This window comes from Rhinopithecus roxellana, chromosome 20, assembly GCF_007565055.1.
Source record: "Rhinopithecus roxellana isolate Shanxi Qingling chromosome 20, ASM756505v1, whole genome shotgun sequence".
NCBI classification, from domain to species: Eukaryota; Metazoa; Chordata; class Mammalia; order Primates; family Cercopithecidae; genus Rhinopithecus; species Rhinopithecus roxellana.
The window spans coordinates 70,171,636-70,187,534 of NC_044568.1; the positions used below are offsets into that span (position 1 = coordinate 70,171,636).

General features: G+C 57.2%; 2 protein-coding genes and 1 long non-coding RNA gene across 4 annotated transcripts in view; 1 reads left to right on the forward strand and 2 right to left on the reverse strand.

Annotated features, from left to right (window-relative positions):
* Positions 1–12,946, reverse strand: MMP25 (matrix metallopeptidase 25). 2 transcript variants are annotated; one of them, XM_030925548.1, is made up of 10 exons: positions 12,296–12,946; positions 11,775–11,907; positions 8,858–8,993; positions 8,456–8,748; positions 3,518–3,694; positions 3,334–3,418; positions 3,125–3,207; positions 2,406–2,558; positions 2,071–2,328; positions 1–1,916 (listed from the first exon to the last, which is right to left on the reverse strand). In XM_030925548.1, exons 1-10 carry the CDS (start codon positions 12,407–12,409, stop codon positions 1,645–1,647), a joined length of 1,704 nt encoding a protein of 567 aa, XP_030781408.1. In that variant the 5' UTR covers positions 12,410–12,946; the 3' UTR covers positions 1–1,644. The 2 variants fall into 2 exon arrangements, with proteins under 2 accessions (XP_030781408.1, XP_010374427.2); XM_010376125.2 differs by lacking the exons at positions 11,775–11,907; positions 12,296–12,946 and adding an exon at positions 10,298–10,442 and having other exon boundaries at positions 50–1,916.
* Positions 1–15,899, reverse strand: part of LOC115895300 — a 23,082-nt gene continuing 7,183 nt past the window's right edge. Inside the window, exon 3 of the long non-coding RNA XR_004055504.1 lies at positions 1–453. This is a non-coding gene — a long non-coding RNA (uncharacterized LOC115895300). The remainder of the gene's footprint in view (positions 454–15,899) is intronic.
* BICDL2 (BICD family like cargo adaptor 2) overlaps positions 13,421–15,899 on the forward strand; it is a 23,651-nt gene continuing 21,172 nt past the window's right edge. The window contains exon 1 of the mRNA XM_030925551.1: positions 13,421–13,523. The gene's annotated coding sequence lies outside the window, so the exon portion shown is untranslated. The remainder of the gene's footprint in view (positions 13,524–15,899) is intronic.

Consider the following 15,899-nt stretch of genomic DNA (forward strand, 5'->3'; position numbering starts at 1 on the left):
TTTTTGTCCATTCATTTTTATTGTCCTGACTGGGATGAATAAGTTTCTAAAATACAAATTTCTCCCTCCTCATACATGGAAAAGAAACTGACAGAGGCCCAAATCGTTTCCCAGCAGCCCAGAATTCCCAGGTAACTGACCAGTCTCCTGCCTCTGTCCTCATGCTGATCTATTTGTATGAGAAATTGGGGGAACCCCTTCCCTGGTCGTGGGGATGGCTGCCCACAGCCTCAGCTCCAGGAAGCACTAGGGGGTCACGGAGGCTGGACAGCAACTTAGGAAGTGGCCCCTAAGTGACTCTACCCATGGGGGTCAGGCCGTCAGTGTGGCTCTGTAGAGAAGATATGAAGAGATTGGTCCTGGGATGGGGGAACACTTCAGAGCCACAGAAATGCCACGAGACAGTCAGCTACTGCCCCCCACAATCCCCGCAACTAGTTAAAATGCAGATTCCTGACCCCACCCTGAGTGAGGATTCAGGGTGAGGTGTGGGATCTGCAAACTTCAATTTCCCAGTGATCCTGATGTGGGATAGCCTAGAAAAATAGTTCCAGAGGCAATAATTTAGATCCTAAAACTGTGGGGAGTGGGGACAGGGTGAATCAGGTGCCCCCAGGTTCCACCCACCCCTCACTCTAGAACTAAGGCCTCCCAGGAGAGAGTGCTGAGGGAGCAATGACCAGGCCTGAGCCACGGTTCCGTCCCTGTCTTTCCACCAGCATTGAGTTGATGGGAGTCCAGCTGTTCTCTCCAGGGTGCAAGCAGGGAAGGGGTTCTTGGAGATAGAAGGGTGCTCCATTCAATGGGAGGCAGTTCTGGGCCCAGGGAGGTGCCCAGGCTGGGTGGCCTGGGAAGGAGGAGACAGGTGGCAGGGGAGGAACCAAAACAAGGTTAACAGGGTCTGGAGAGCAAGGATCATCCCTCCAGCCACTAATGCCACCACCCAGGACGTGGTGCATGGGTCCTCAGGGGTGATATCTGGGCTGGTTCCGGGTCTGGGTCCCAGGTTCCCACCAATGTGGCAATGACTGTAGAGGGGCATCCTGGGAGCAGAACGGGGTGAGAAACTGCGGGTGGGAGAGGGCAGGGCCCAGCTTCGCAGTGAAGCCTGTCCTCTAACGACCCAGGAACGCCAAGCACAGTGACCAGGCAGGGCAGGGCTGCGGAGAGTCCCGGGACTGCGCTCCGAAAAAAGCTGCCTTTTCCTGGAAAAGGACGGTCCTGCGGGGGCAGCTCGCCGCCAGGGACTGCCAACCCTCCGGGTGAGGCCGCAGGCCCGCCCCTTGTCCTCCCCGCCCCTCCCCGGGCTCGGGAGGCAGGGTCCTATCGCTCCCTGGTGGCTGCCGCGAGGGAACGACGGGGGCGGCGACCGACACGTGGACCCAGCGCGCGCGTCCCCTGGCAGCGGGTTCTGGTGGCACCGCCGGGGGCGGGAGACCCCGCGGAGGCTGAGTCCAGCGCCAGGGCGACCAGTCCCCGCTGCCGCCGCCCCTGCGCGGGAGATCCACCCCGCTTAGTCCACGCCCAAGCCCCCGTCTGTGGGAACAGACAAGGGGCCTCCGCAGCGCCTCACAACCCCTGACCAGTCCAGCGGCGGGGGACTCGGCCGTGGCGGGCGCTGTTCAGTCTGGATGGCTTCCCCCATCAGCGGGAGGCGACAACCCTCACCAGCAGCGGCAAGAGGAGCAGCGGGAGGGGAGCGGGCCGCCGTCCTGCGGCCTGGTTGAGCTCGCACTGACAATCGCAGGCTCTGGACTCGGGGGTCGCTTTGGGGGGCCTGGGGGCGCGGGGACCAAAACTTGGGGCGGGGCAGTCCAGCCAGTTGGGCCCCATGGGCTGGGGGGCGTACGGCTCGGCCTTGATGCTGTTCTTGGGGAAGCGCCAGTAGTGGGCACCCTTGAAGAAGTAGGTGTCACCTGGGAGAGCAGAGCTTGAGTGCCGGTCCCGTCCCGCCCCGCCCCCCCACTGCCGAAGGACCCCCATCCCCGTAGGGTGGTCTCCATGTCCCCATTCCCCACACCCCTCTCCCCACGGCAGGCCTAGTAACCCGCAGGTCACCGCGCTTCCCACCTGCGTTGCTGACGGTGACATCGTCAGGGGAGGGGGGCGCGCCTTCCCAGAGGCTCAGGTCGCGAGGGTAGCCGGGGTCCGGGCGCGCCGCCGCCTCATCGTAGCGCCAGTACTGCCGGCCGCGGACCAGGTAGGTCTTCCCGTTCTGTGGCCACGAGAACACGGCGTCCACCTCCTCTCCCGGGGGCAGCCCCAGCTCCGTGAGCGGCCGCGCCCCGCGCTCCAGCTGCCGGTCCTGGAACACCCAGAACTGGGGCCCTGCAGGGCAGAGGCCGGGAGGTCAGGGTGGGCTCCCCGCGCCGGCCCCAGCGCGCTCCGCCGCCCGCCCCACTCACCGCTGAAGAGGAGGATTCGGCCGTCTCCGTGCCGGGCATAGGCGGCCTGCACTACCCTCACCTGGGCAGGCAGCCCCTCCCAGAAGCGGTGCAGCCGCGCGGGCCGCGGGGACACTAGCTGTCCGGAGGGCTGGAGGCGCCAGAACCAGGGGCCTGCAGAGGACAAAGGAGTTCGCAGGAAGGCATGAGACAGCAGGAGGTCTCCTCCCGCAGGGTGTGTGGCTGGGTGGGGAGGGGTCCCATCTGGAAATCAAGGGTGCAATGGATCTAGGGTAGCCCATCCTGGCCTGCCTGGGACTCTTCCCTTTTTAGCACTAAAAGTCCCAGGGCTGTGCCTGGTGGCTCAGACCTGTAATGCCAGCACATTGGGAGGCTGACAATGGAGAATCACTTGAGCCAGGAGATTGAGACCAGCCTGGGCAGTATAGTGAGACTCCATCTCTACAAAATAAAAAAATAAATTACTAGCAAGGCGTGTTGGCATGTGCCTGTGGTCCCAGCTACTAGGGAGGCTGAGGTGGGTCGATCACTTGATCCCGGTATTTTGAGGCTGCAGTGAGCCATGATCACACCACTGCACTTCAGCCCAGGCAACAAAGCAAGACTCTGTCTCAAAGAAGAAGGAAAAAAGTTCCACTTCCAGGGTAAGCCCACAACCCCAGTGGGTCACTGAAGTGGGCAGGAAGCCAACATATATGAGACCACATGAAATGACTCACCTTTGAAGAAGAAAGTTTCCCCTCGGATGTTGGCGATGGCGTCAAAATTGCCCTCACATCGATCAGGAATGGGGAAGGACGGGCTGGGGAGGAAAGGAGAGGTGAGCGGGGGGGGGGGCTTGTTTCCTCCAAGGCGGGGACCCCCACCATCCCCATCTCAGAGGACACTGAGGCTGGGCAGCTGGTCACCCAGTTGGTGGGGGACTCACCTGTCTGGGGGTGAGACTGGGGGCTGGGGAGGAGGAGCCAGGGGTTTCCTTGTGGGCTTGTCATATGGGGTTTGGGGTGCCTTCCCTGTGGGGAAAGAGTCAAGCAAGTGTGGGTCCCCTGGCCTGCTGCAGAGGACACTGGATGGGGCAATGATGGTTTCGCAGCGGGTCCCTCTCCTCCTACCGTAGAGCTGCTGCAGGCCATCACGGTCATCCGGAGACAGGCGATACTTGTCAGGGTTGCCCACCGGACCCTGGTAGAAGGGCCTCATAATGGAGTTGGGGGCTGAGGAGTGGCCCAGGCCCAGGGCGTGGCCAAACTCATGGACAGCCACGGCAAACAGGTCGGTCCCCTCGCCGTCTGCAGGAGAAAGAGGGCGGAAGCTGAGGCTGCCCCTGCCTGGGGAAAGGGGGCACAGGAAGGCCCTGCAAGTGTGGCTATGGCCAACAGGAACAGCAGGACACCCTCCAGAGGTAGCCTCAGCCTCCTCTGCCCAGGACCCCCCCGAACTCTCCATCGTCCCTGTCTCCAGTCACCCAGTCAGCATGGCTGTGCTGTCTCCTAAGCCCATTTTACAGAGGAGGAAACTGAGGCACAGAGACTTCAAGGTAGGTGGCCAGGTACCCTGGCTCTGCTGGCCTGCCTTTCATCAGGGGTTTCAATGGTCTTGGTCAAATCACATCTGCACTGATGAATTTCCCTGTCGACTGTAGGTTCTCTTGTTGCTCTGAGTCCTTTTTCTGAGAAACTGGGGGAAGTTTGGTGTTTCATTCAGAGCGATATCATTCATCTCTCACCTTCCTCCCTGCCTTGTCTCTCCTGGGCCATACTGGGCTTCCGGACCCTGCACCCCTTCCTGCACCCCTGTCACGCCATGTATCTGGGGGAAATTACACAACCACAACTGTGCAGCCGCAGCCCCACGAGATTCCCAGAGGGCAGTCCACAGGGGCCCCGGTACCTCCTATCATCCTTGCCCCAGGCTCTGGCAGGCAGCTCCTGCATGCTTCCCTCAGCCCCATGGCAGGCTCACAGCCCCTTGAGCTTCCAGTCAATCCCAGCCCCCAATTCTCAAATGATAAATGTGTTTCCTGTTTCATCAAGACAGGACATCAACGTTATCTGTAACTTCCGGTGCACTGGGGCACACAGCTGCATCTCCCCATGCTCACCTCCTGTCTCTTGCTGTGCTCAGTGTGAGGACTTAGCCTGGATCACCTCCTCCAGGACAAGAACAACCTACCCTCATCTGTCCATCCAATCTACCCACCCATCCATCCCTGCCTCTGGGCATGTATCCTTCCATCCATCCATCCCCCGCCTCTGTGCATGCATCTGTCCGTCCATCCATCCCTGCCTCTGTGCATGCATCTGTTAGTCTATCCATCCCCGACTCCTTCTTTGTATCAGCTCATCCAGTGTTCAGTGCTCACAACTCCCTCATCCTAAGACGCTCATTGGACCTATTCCCTCCCCTCACCCCACGCGGCTCTCTGCCCTCCCTTCCCAGTCAAGTTCTCCAGCCAGTGGTCTCAACTCAATCTTCACTTCCTCTGCTCCTCTCATGCCCAAGCCCACTGTGGCCTAAATTCTTCCCCAACGCGCTGGGTCTACAGGCACTAAAAAGGTGACTTTGTCCCTGGATGACCAAATACAAGCCAATGTAACTTACTGGGCTTGTTTTTCCCCCAGCCACGGCTGACCACTTCCTCCTTCACTCTTTGGGCTCAGTCTTTCTCCATCTCTGTTGATGCCACCTACCCCTTCATGGTGGGGTTCTCTGTAGCTCTGTATCTGACCGTCACGTTCCACCCTTTCCTCCCAGAAGCTCGCCAGCCCCCATGGACTGCTGGCTCTCAAGGCGGCCACTAGCCCAGCTCTGACAGCAGATGGCAATGCACACTATGCGGCCCGGGGCAGGCCCTGTGCTGAGAGGCATGGGGGAATCGCTCATTTCATCGGCAAGCCCATGCCAACAGCAGGCACCATTCTCCTTGCATTTCTCAGGCAAGGAACCTGAGACAATGAGGTGAAGGAAGTTGTTCATTACGAGGGGAAGAACCCTGACTTACTTGAATTCAACTTTGAAGCCCACATCCTCTTTTTGTGTGTGTGTGACAGGGTCTTACTATGTCACCCAGGCCGCAGTGCAGTGGTGTGAACACAGCTCATTATAGTCTCAACCTCCCTGACTCAAGCAATCCTCCCGTTTCAGCCTCCTGAGTAGCTGGGACTACAAGCATGTGCCTCCACGCCTGGCCGAAGCCCACATCTTAATGTTGCGGCACACAGCCTCCCCAGCTTTTGCCTCGCCCAAGCCCTCCGCAGGACCTAGGCACCTTCCTGCCTGCCCCTTTCCCCCCGTCGCTCAGGCTCCCCAGCAGCCCACAGCCAATGTAGTTAATACAGGGCTACAAAGAGCTGGGCCTGGCCTCAGGCAGGATCGCCTCCCTGGCATTGCCATCCCTGCTGCAGAGCTCCCATGGGATCAGGCTCCTCTCCAGCTGAGACCACATCCTCACTCAGCTTCTAGACTGTTCCTGCTTCCCATCCCCCTCAGCATATGGACCCTGAGAAACTGCCTGCACAAGAATTTCCCTCTGGAGCTCCACCTCTGGGGAACCTGACCTCAGACAGAGGAGACCAAGCTCTAGGGCAGGATCCCCAACTTCCTGGGCCCCACCTGCATGGCCAGCCCGGAGCTCTGCAGACTCCCACCCAGACCTGCACTCGTGCCTGCCTTCTGCAAGCCTGCTCCTCCCTCTCCCACTCTCCCACCTGCATTAACAGCACCACCAGAACACCATCCTCCAAAGGCCCCAGCCTCATCTCTCCTGTCACCAGGATCCAGCCAGATCTCAATCCGTGCCCATCCTAACTGAACCTCCCTCAGATCCATCCACTGGCCCCTTCCCCGGGAGCACACTCCACCATCTCGTGCCTGGACCGTGAGAGAACTTCCTGCCTCCCTGCCTCTATCCTAACCCTGGACCCTGCTGAAGTTGATGATAGTTCCAGAATGCAAAACCCCTTAATGATTCCCCAACTGAACAAAGGCTTCCACATGCTTTCAAGGCCCTTGGTGATCCGGGACCTGCCACCTTCTGCAGTCTCCCTACTGATGCCATAGTTTTGGCTTCCGGCCTCAGATGTCCCAGGTCATTTCCCTGCTCACTGGCTCCTTGTACCCCTGACTCAGCGGACTCGCTGCTTTCCTATTGGATCTCAACCCTGTGTACCCGGGGAGAGCGGAACCCTGTATGTCTGGTCTTGTGCTAGTAGGCGCTCAGTGTGTACGTGTGGATATTCACATATATATATATATATATTTGAGATGGAGTTTTGCTCTTGTTGCCCAGGCTACAGTGCAGTGGCACGGTCTCGGCTCACTGCAACCTCTGCCTCCTGGATTCAATAGATTCTCCTGCCTCAGCCGCTCCAGTAGCTAGGATTACAGGTGTGCGCCACCACACCCGGCTAATATTTTGTATTTTTTAGTAGAGACGGGGTTTCAACATGTTGGTCAGGCTGGTCTCAAACTCCTGACCTCAGGTGATCTGCCCGCCTCTGCCTCCCAAAGTGCTGGGATTACAGGCGGAAGCAACGGCGCCTGGCCTATATTCATATATATATTGAGGGAATGAAGTCACCTCTTCTAGGAAGCCTCCTCTTGCCCAAGAGCTTTGGGCCAACATCTCTGAGCCCCTGCAGGCTTGAGGACTTCCTCTGCTGGGACTCTGTGCAGCTGTGTCACTGTGGGTTTTGTCATTGCCAGTCACTCTTCTGACTCAGCTGCCAGGTAAAGATTTGTTTTCATCTCTGTAAGCCCCCAACTCTGGACTGGAGCTAAGCACCTGCTAGACCTCTGTGATGGTCAATTTGGCCCAGCTGTCGTGCCCAGCTGGTTGGTGAAACACCAGTCTAGATGCTATGGTGAAGGTGCTTTGTAGATGCAATTAACATCTACAATCAGTTGACCTTAAGTCAAGTAGATCATGCTCCATAGTGTGGCTGGGGGTGGGGTGGGGGCAGAGCCAATTGGTTCAAGGCCTTGAGAGCAAAAGCTAAGGTTTTCTGGAAAGGAAGGAATTCTGCCTCCAGACTGTCACTGAAATCTGGAGTTGCCAGCCTGCCATACAAATTTTGGACTTGCTAGCCCCTACAATCCTGTGAGCCAATTCCTTAAAACAAATCTCTTTACATACACACACACATACACACACCCCTCCCCATACACACATACACACACAGACACATCCCCCACACACACATCCTATTGGTTTTGTTTCTCTGGAGACCCCCCAGCTGATAGAGCCTCCATCAATAAATATAAGTTAAACCTAATTATTGGCCAGGAGTGGTGGCTCATGCCTATAATCGCAACGCCTTGAGAGACCAAGATGGGAGGATCACTTGAGCCCAGGAGTTCAAGACCAGCCCTGGCGACACAGTGAAGCCCGGTCTCTACAAAAAATTTTAAAACTAGCCAGGTGTGGTGGTGCACATCTGTGGTCCTGGCTACGTGGGTGGCCGAGGAAGGAGGATTGCTTGAGCCCAGGAGGTGAAGGCTGCAGTGAGCTGTGATTGTGCCACTGCACTCCAGCCTGAGCAAGATAATGAGATCCTGTTTCTACAAAAAGTTAAAAAAAAAAAAGCCAGGTATGAAGGTGTGCACCAGTGATCCCAGCTACTCTGGAGACTGAGGTGGCAGGATTGCTTGAGCCAGAAGTTCATGGTTGCAGTTAGCTCTGATTGCACCACTGCACTCTAGCCTAAGGAACAGAGCAAGACCTTGTTTTTTTGTTTTTTTGTTTTTTTGAGACGGAGTCTGGCTCTGTGGCCCAGGCTGGAGTGCAGTGGCGCGATCTTGGCTCACTGCAAATTCCACCGGGTTCATGCCATTCTCCTGCCTCACCCTCTGGAGTAGCTGGGACTATAGGCCACGCGCCACCGCGCCCGGCTAATTTTTTGTATTTTTAGCAGAGACGGGGTTTCACCGTGTTAGCCAGGATGGTCTCGATCTCCTGACCTTGTGATCCACCCGCCTTGGCCTCCCAGAAAACTTATTCTGGCCGAGACCAGACCTGGCAAGAGGATCTGTCATAAGAAAGGAGATTTTACCTGTTGACCCAAAAGTCCAGGTCTCCTCATCGTCAAAGTGAGTGTCCCCGGAGATGGGGTGCTCCCCAGGGAAGAAGGCATGGGCTAGAGTGCCCCCCAAGCCGTCGAAGGGGTAGCTGTCCTGGTGGAAGGCGCGGGCAAAGTCGATGAGGATGTCGGGCTCCTGGGCCTGGGGGGAATCCACCTCATGAAATGTGAGGTCTGACTCCATGCCCCAGGCCATCAGGGCATAGTTCATGAGGACCCGCACGGTCTCCTGGCTCAGCTGGGAGCTCTGGGGGAAGGAACGTACCCTGGGGAGAGGGGAGCAAGGCGTAAGGGTAGCCGTGGAGGGAGCAGGCAGCCATTCAAAGCTGGAGCCCAGCAGGCAGGCCCAGGGTGCGGGTGGGCCCTGGGACCTACCTCCATGTCAGGGTTCGCTTCTTCCACACGCTGCCGCTCAGAGCATACCGGCGACGCCGCCTGACCAGCCCCGCCACCCCCAGCACGTCAGGCAGGGAGCAGCGGGGCTTTCGCATGGTGGCCACTGTCCCTGGGTCTGTGGGAGACATTTGGCGATGTCGGGGAAGGGGGTGCACAATAGGAGAGCCTGCCTTAATCATAGCACCAGTCAACGTTCTACATGGGAAAACTGAGGCTCAGAGGGCTTAAGAAACGTGTCCTCGAAGGCCCCACAGCCCAGATTTGAACCCAGGCAGTCTGTCTCTGGAAGCCAGCTCCTACCAAGCTATTCCCACTGCCCTCTGGAGTGGCGTCACCTGGCCTGGGACAAACTGGCTGCATGCAGGTGGTGCTCAGAGGCTCAGGCCAGGATTTCGCATCCAGCTTTCCTGGGCCCTGGTGGGCAGACTCTGGAGAAAGGAGCCCTGGGTATGCAGTGAGGACCTTTGAGGCTGGAACCCTCTGGGAGCTGTGCAGGCCTCACACCATCACTGCCAAGCTCTCCTCAAACCCAGATTAAGTCCAAAGTCCCCTGGCCGGCTGGGTCTCTGGCCTCCCGTGGCAAGCCACCCCCTCCCGGGTTAGGTCTCTCCGGGGTCCCCTTTCCCAGTCAGGCGCCATCCCCAGTAGCCTCATCTCCAAATTAAGGTCAAACTGCGCCTCATTTGTTGAGGCAGCAAATAGTAGTGAAGGACATATAGATGCCAGATAGTGTTCTAGGCTGTTCGTGAGTCACCAGGACAGAGAAAGGGCCTACCTTTCCTTGTAGTGAGCCAGATCCTTCAAATTCCCTCTTCTTGCCCACTTAACCCCACAGAAGAGTTCCCTGGCCCTGCCTCCAAAATATACACCCCGAATCTAACTACTCCAGGCCACATACGCCACCCATCCTCCTGCCACCATCCCTCGTGTGGACTCTGCAGCCGTCTTCCGCCTGGTCTCAAGGCTCCTGCCTTTCATTCTCCATCAGGACTCAGAGGAAGCTTAAAACTGCAAGTCAAGGCCGGGCACAGTGGGTAATTCCTGTAATCCCAGCACTGTGGGAGGCCAAGGTGGACTGATCGCTTGAGACTAAGAGTTTGAGACCTGCTTGGCCAACAAGGCAAAACCCTGTCTCTACTAAACATACAAAAAAATTAGCTGGGCATGGTGGCGGGTGCCTGTAGTCCCAGCTACTCAGGAGGCTGAAGCACGAGGATCACTTGAACCTGGGAGGCAGAGGTTGCAGTGAGCCGAGATTGCGCCACTGTACTCCAGCCTGTGCGACAGAGAGAGACTCTGTCAAAAAAAAAAAAAAAAAAAAAAAAAAAAGAACTGCAAGTCATACCAAGTTCCAAGTTACTTCCCTTCTGAGAAACACTTGCGCAGTTGCTAATCACCCTTGGAATCAACCCCAATCACCTTTCAGGGCCCTTGGCTGAGGCCTCTCGCCAGAGCTCTTCAATGCTCCTTTCGCTCCAGGCACGCAAGCTTGTGCGTGCCATGGGGTCTTTGCACTTGCCCGGGACATTCTTCTTCCACATCTTCCCATGGCTGGTTCCTCCTCTTTGTGGTCTCAGCTCATATGACACTTTTCAGAGGGACCTGCCCTAACCTGACCAGCCCCTCAGTGCCAATAGCATTTTATTTTTTTCCAAACACTCACCACTATCTGAAATTATCTTGCATATTTATGTTCTTGATCTGTCTCTCTCTCCCTCGAGAAAGCTAGCTGCATGAGAGCAGGAACCTTACCGACTTTATTTATTACTATACCATTGGAGCTGAAAGGGCATGGCATCTAAGAGATGCTCAAAGTGTATTTTGTTAGAGAGACTGGGTCTCCATGTGTTGCCCAGGTTGGAGTGCAGTGGTGCAATGATAGCTCACTGCAGCCTTGAACTCCTGAGCTTAAGCAATCTTCCCACCTCAGCGTTCTGAGTAGCTGGGACCACAGGCCTATGCCACTACACTCGGGTAAGTTTAAAAAAACCAGGCTTTAGGCCAGGTGCAGTGGCTCACGCCTGTAATCCCAACACTTTGGGAGGTGGAGGCGGACGGATCATGAGGTCAGGAGATCAAGACCATCCTGGTTAACACGGTGAAACCCCATCTCTACTAAAAATACAAAAAATTAGCCAGGCCGGGTGGCGGGCGCCTGTAGTCCCAGTTACTCGGAGGCTGAGGCAGGAGAATGGCGTGAACCTGGGAGGTGGAGTTTGCAGTGAGCCGAGATTGCACCACTGCACTCCAGCCTGGGCAACAGAGTGAGACTCCGTCTCAAAAAAAAAAAAAAAAAAAAAAATCCTTAGAGGGCTGGGCACGGTGGCTCACACCTGTAATCCGAGCACTTTGGGAGGCTGGCCACCTGAGGTCGGGAGTTCGAGACCAGCTTGACCAACACGGAGAAACCTCCTCTCTACCAAAAATACAAAATTAGCCTGGCATGGTGGCGCATGCCTGTAATCCCAGCTACTCGGGAGACTAAGGCCGGAGAATCACTTGAACCTGGGAGGCGGAGGTTGCAGTGAGCCAAGATCCTACCATGGCACTCCAGCCTGGGCATCAAGAGCAAAACTCTGCCTCAAAAAAAAAAAAAAAAAAAAGTCCTTAGAGAGTGGGGGGCGTCTCACTTTGTTGGCCAAGCTGGTCTCAAACTCCTGGCCTCAAGCAATCCTTGAGTCGCCGCTTCCCAGAGCCCTAGGATTACAGGCATGAGCCACCAGGTTCTTGATAAATGCTTATGGAAAGATGAATGTCTGAGGCCCTCTGGGGTTGGGGCCTGAAATCAGCATTTTCACAGCTCCGTGTTCCAGGAGCACGCTGAGGTCTAAAGACTGTAGGGCGGTGGTCAGGCTGTATGCAGAGGCAGGGCTGGGGAGGGGTGGGGGCCACCTACCCATGCGGCCGGTCTCAGGCAGCCCCGCGAACCTCTGCATGACCTTGATGGCATCGCGCAACTTCGCAGGGCTCTGCAGCTGGGCCTGGGCAGGGTTGGGTGGCGGCAGGTAACCATAGCGCGTCAGCCAGTCCTAGGGCATCGGAGAGGACAGGTGAAGCGAGCTGGTGAAAAGTATGGGCTCTCCCTGCGCACCACCATCCTGGCAGCCCTGCCCCTCTCAGGCACCCAGAGCCCAGGGCCCCAGCCCCGGATGCCTTCAGTCCCGGGTTTGTCAGGCTTTGTCTGGACTTGAGCTCCTCACCTCAGCTCCTTTCCAGAGCTTCAAATCCCAGCCCCAAACCTCCCCACAGACGCAAGAATCCGGGAGCGCAGACTCCATCCTCAATCACTCTTTGGATATAGGAATCTTGCCCCTGCTTTCCCCGGACCCAGGAGTCCGGACCCGGCTTCCCTCTCTCAACCTCCCTGCAGACCCCAAGAACCTGCAGACCCTAAGAGCCTGCGGACCCCGAGCTCACCACGCCCAGGCTCACGTCCTGCGCCGAAGGCTTCGGGGCGCGCGCGGGCGGTGGCAGCAGCGGGAGCAGCAGCGCCAGAAGCCGGAGCCGCAGCCGCAGCACCCGCGGCCGCATGGCGCCCCCGAGCCCTGGCCGCCGGCGGGGTTCGAATGGGGCCTGGCTGGGGCCGCCCCGGGGACCTGGGGAAAGAGATCCGGGCCTGGAGAGGGCCGGGGGCACCCGGCACGGAGCAGGGAGGGATGGGCTGGAGGGCTGGGGTATGTTCGAGGGTCCTGGAAAGCCCGCGGTGGAGTCAACGGAGGGTCCAGGAGGGCCAGGGTCGCGCCGCTGGGTCGGGTGGGCCTGGGAATCCCAGGACGGTAGAGGGACGCGGGAGCGGCGCAGCCTCTCGGGGTCCCGGGGCTCTGCGCCGGCGGCCTCTCCTCTCCGGGCGCGAGCGGAGGGCTGGGTGGGGCGGGCCGGGCCGGGCGCACCCCGATAAGCGGTAAGGGCGCGGCAAGGGAAATGGCCCAATCTTCGGACGTCCAGGGACAAGGGGCGGGCCAAGAGGTGACTCCTGCCCGACCCAGAGACCCTCCTCCGACGCAGGACGCCCGGGCGGGGGCCGGGGGTCCACGGCTCCAACTCCCTCGTTCGCAAGTTTCTCTTCCCAGATCCCCTCTCCTGTGGGACTCCCCGGGGCAGGGCTCGCTTCTGCTTTCTTGAAGCCGCGCGGCCTGGGGGAGGGCGGCCCGGGCCTCCGACTCAGCCAGCCCTCCCCATCCCTGTATCCCGCCCCGCTCCATCCCCCCAGGACCGGTGCTGCGGGTTGTCTGAGAGCCGGGGGGATTTCCGGGCAGCAGGAGGCTGGGAAGGAAGCCTCCTTTCCTGCGGGGTCCCGGTCCGCCCTCCGCCCCGCCAGCTCCAGCTGTGCGCGGTTGCAGCTGTCCGAGGGCCGGATACTCAGTCCCCCAACCCACGTGAGCTGCGCGCGGGACTCGGCCTGGGCAAGCGGGAGTTTGGGCCCGTCTAGATCCCGGGAACAGGAGCTGCTCTGCGACTGCGCCCGTCTCCCCAGGTGCCGGACATTTAAATGCAGCAACCACTACGCGGAAGCCGCAGCGCCGGCCAGTGCCGGGAGCCGGGGACAGGGGAGTGAGTGGGCGGGGGAGATCCGGGAAGCTGAGACCTGTGGGTCTGCGAGCCGCCCTCTTCCGCGCCGAGAGCACCGGGCTAGGAGGCCGAACAGGTGGGGAAGGAACTGGAGGAAGCGGGCGGGAGGCTTCCTGGGGAGGGCGGGTGGGCGAGTATGTTACTAACTGCTCAGTCCTGGAGGAGCTGAGGGGCACCCGTCAGGGCTGCTCACAAAATAAACAGCGAGCAGGATGCGGAGCTGGAGATGCAAAGGCAAACACTGCGATCCAGCGCCGGCTCGCAGGGGCCGCCAGAAAAAAACACCACAGACTGGGAGGCTCAGTCAGAAGTTTACGTTCTCACAATTCTGGAAGCTGGAAGGCCAAGATCAAGGTGCCTGCGGGGCTGGTTTCTCCTGAGGCCTCCTCCTGGGCGTGCAGATGGGCGTCCTCTTGCTGTTCCCGCAGGCGGTCGTTCCCCTGTGCCTGCACACCTCAGAGGTCTCGACCTCTTTTTATTTTTATTTTTTTTTGAGACGGAGTCTTGCTCTGTTGCCCACGCTGGAGTGCAGTGGTGCGATCTCGACTCACTGCAAACTCCGCCTCCCGGGTTCACGCCATTCTCCTGCCTCAGCCTCCGAGTAGCTGGGACTACAGGCACTTGCCACCAGGCGCGGCTAATTTTTTGTATGTTTGGTAGAGTCGGGGTTTCACCATGTTAGCCAGGATGGTCTTGATCTCCTGACCTCGTGATCCGCCCTCCTGGGCCTCCCAAAGTGGTGGGATTACAAGCGTGAGCCACCGCCCCGGCCATCGACCTCTTGTAAGAAGTCAATCATGTTACAAGGGACCACCCTAAAAGCCATCTTACAAGGGACCACCCTAAAAGCTTCATTTTAACTTAATCACTTTTTGATCAGCTCTATCTCCAACTACAATCACATTCTGAGGTATTGAGGCTTTAACATACAAATTGTTCTTCTCTCTCTGGTGTTTTTGTTTGTTTTGTTTTGTTTTTTGTTTGTTTGTCTGTTGGTTTTGAGCTGGGGTCTTGCTCTGTCTCCCATGCTAGAGTGCAGTGGTGTGATCATGGCTCACTGCATCCTCGCACTTCTAGGCCCAAACAGCCTTCCTGTCTCAGCCTCCCAAGTAGCTGGGACTGCTGGCCCAAGCCACCATGCCCATCTTTTTTCTTTCTTTTTTTTTCTGGTAGAGACGGGGCCTACCTGTGTTGCTCAGGGGTTTCTTGAACACCTAGGCTCAACCAGTTCTCCTGCCTCAGGCTCACAAAGTGCTAGGATTACAGGCCTGAGCCACCATCCCAGGTTCAACATAGGAATGTTGACAGGGCACAATTTATTCCATAACAGATCCCATGTTTGTCATCAGATTGGCAAAATTTTGAAGTCTGACAATGCCAAGTATTGGACAGGTGTGGCCCAGATGAAATTTGTTCTGTAGCCAGGTGTGTGGTGACTCACACCTATAATCCCAGCACTTTGGGAGGCCAAGGCAGGAGGATCCTTTGAGGCCTGGAATTTGAGGGAGACCCAGCCTGGGCGACATACTGAGACCCTATTTCTACCAAAAACGGAAAGAAATAAATTGATGCTCTGCAGGAGAGGCAGCATTTGTTGATATAGAAATAAAATAAATAAATAAAAAGAAATTCACTCTCTGCAGATAGAAGCATGTTTTGTGATTTACCCTATGTCCCAAATTTGGTTCAGATTAGAGACTAATAAGGCCACAAGCACACCAAGAGAATAAGAAGAGTTTGATTACTCAACGATGAGGCTTTCTAGGAGAGCAGAGTGGGCTTCCAGGCAGCTCTGAAAGTGGTTTGAGAAAGCAAGGAGGGTTTTGTTGTTGTTTTGTGTGTGGGGGGGGGGCGGGTTTTAATGGAGTCTCACTCTGTCGCCCAGGCTGGAGTGCAGTGGCACGATCTGGGCTCACTGCAACCTCCGTCTCCCAGGTTCAAGTAATTCAAGGAGGGGCTTTTATTGTTGTTAGGGGATAAAGTGGGATGAAGGTCCCTTCCAACCAGCCAGGGCTTTCCTAATTTAAATTTCTCTGTAGTGCAAGGGAGAGAGCACCAGGGCCTTCGGATTAGCTTGCCAAGATGTGGGCACAAGGAGAAGAGAGGCAGGGGCTTTAAAGCTGCCAGCTGTAAAACATCAGAAAGGGAGTCAGATACTTTATACCTAGTATAAATTAAAGCCTGTGCGTTAGGCCAGGCTTAGTGGCTCATGCCTGTAATCCCAGCACTTTGGGAGGCCAACACAGGCAGATCGCTTGGGACCTGGCATTCGAGACCAGCCTGGACAATATAGTGAGACCCTGTCTCTACAAAAAATACACAAATTAGCTGGGAATGGTGGTACACACCTATAGTGCCAGCTACTTGATAGGCTGAGGCGGGAGGATAACCTGTGTCCGGGACATTGAGGCTGCAGTGAGCTGTTCCTGCACCACTGCGCTCCAGCTAAGTG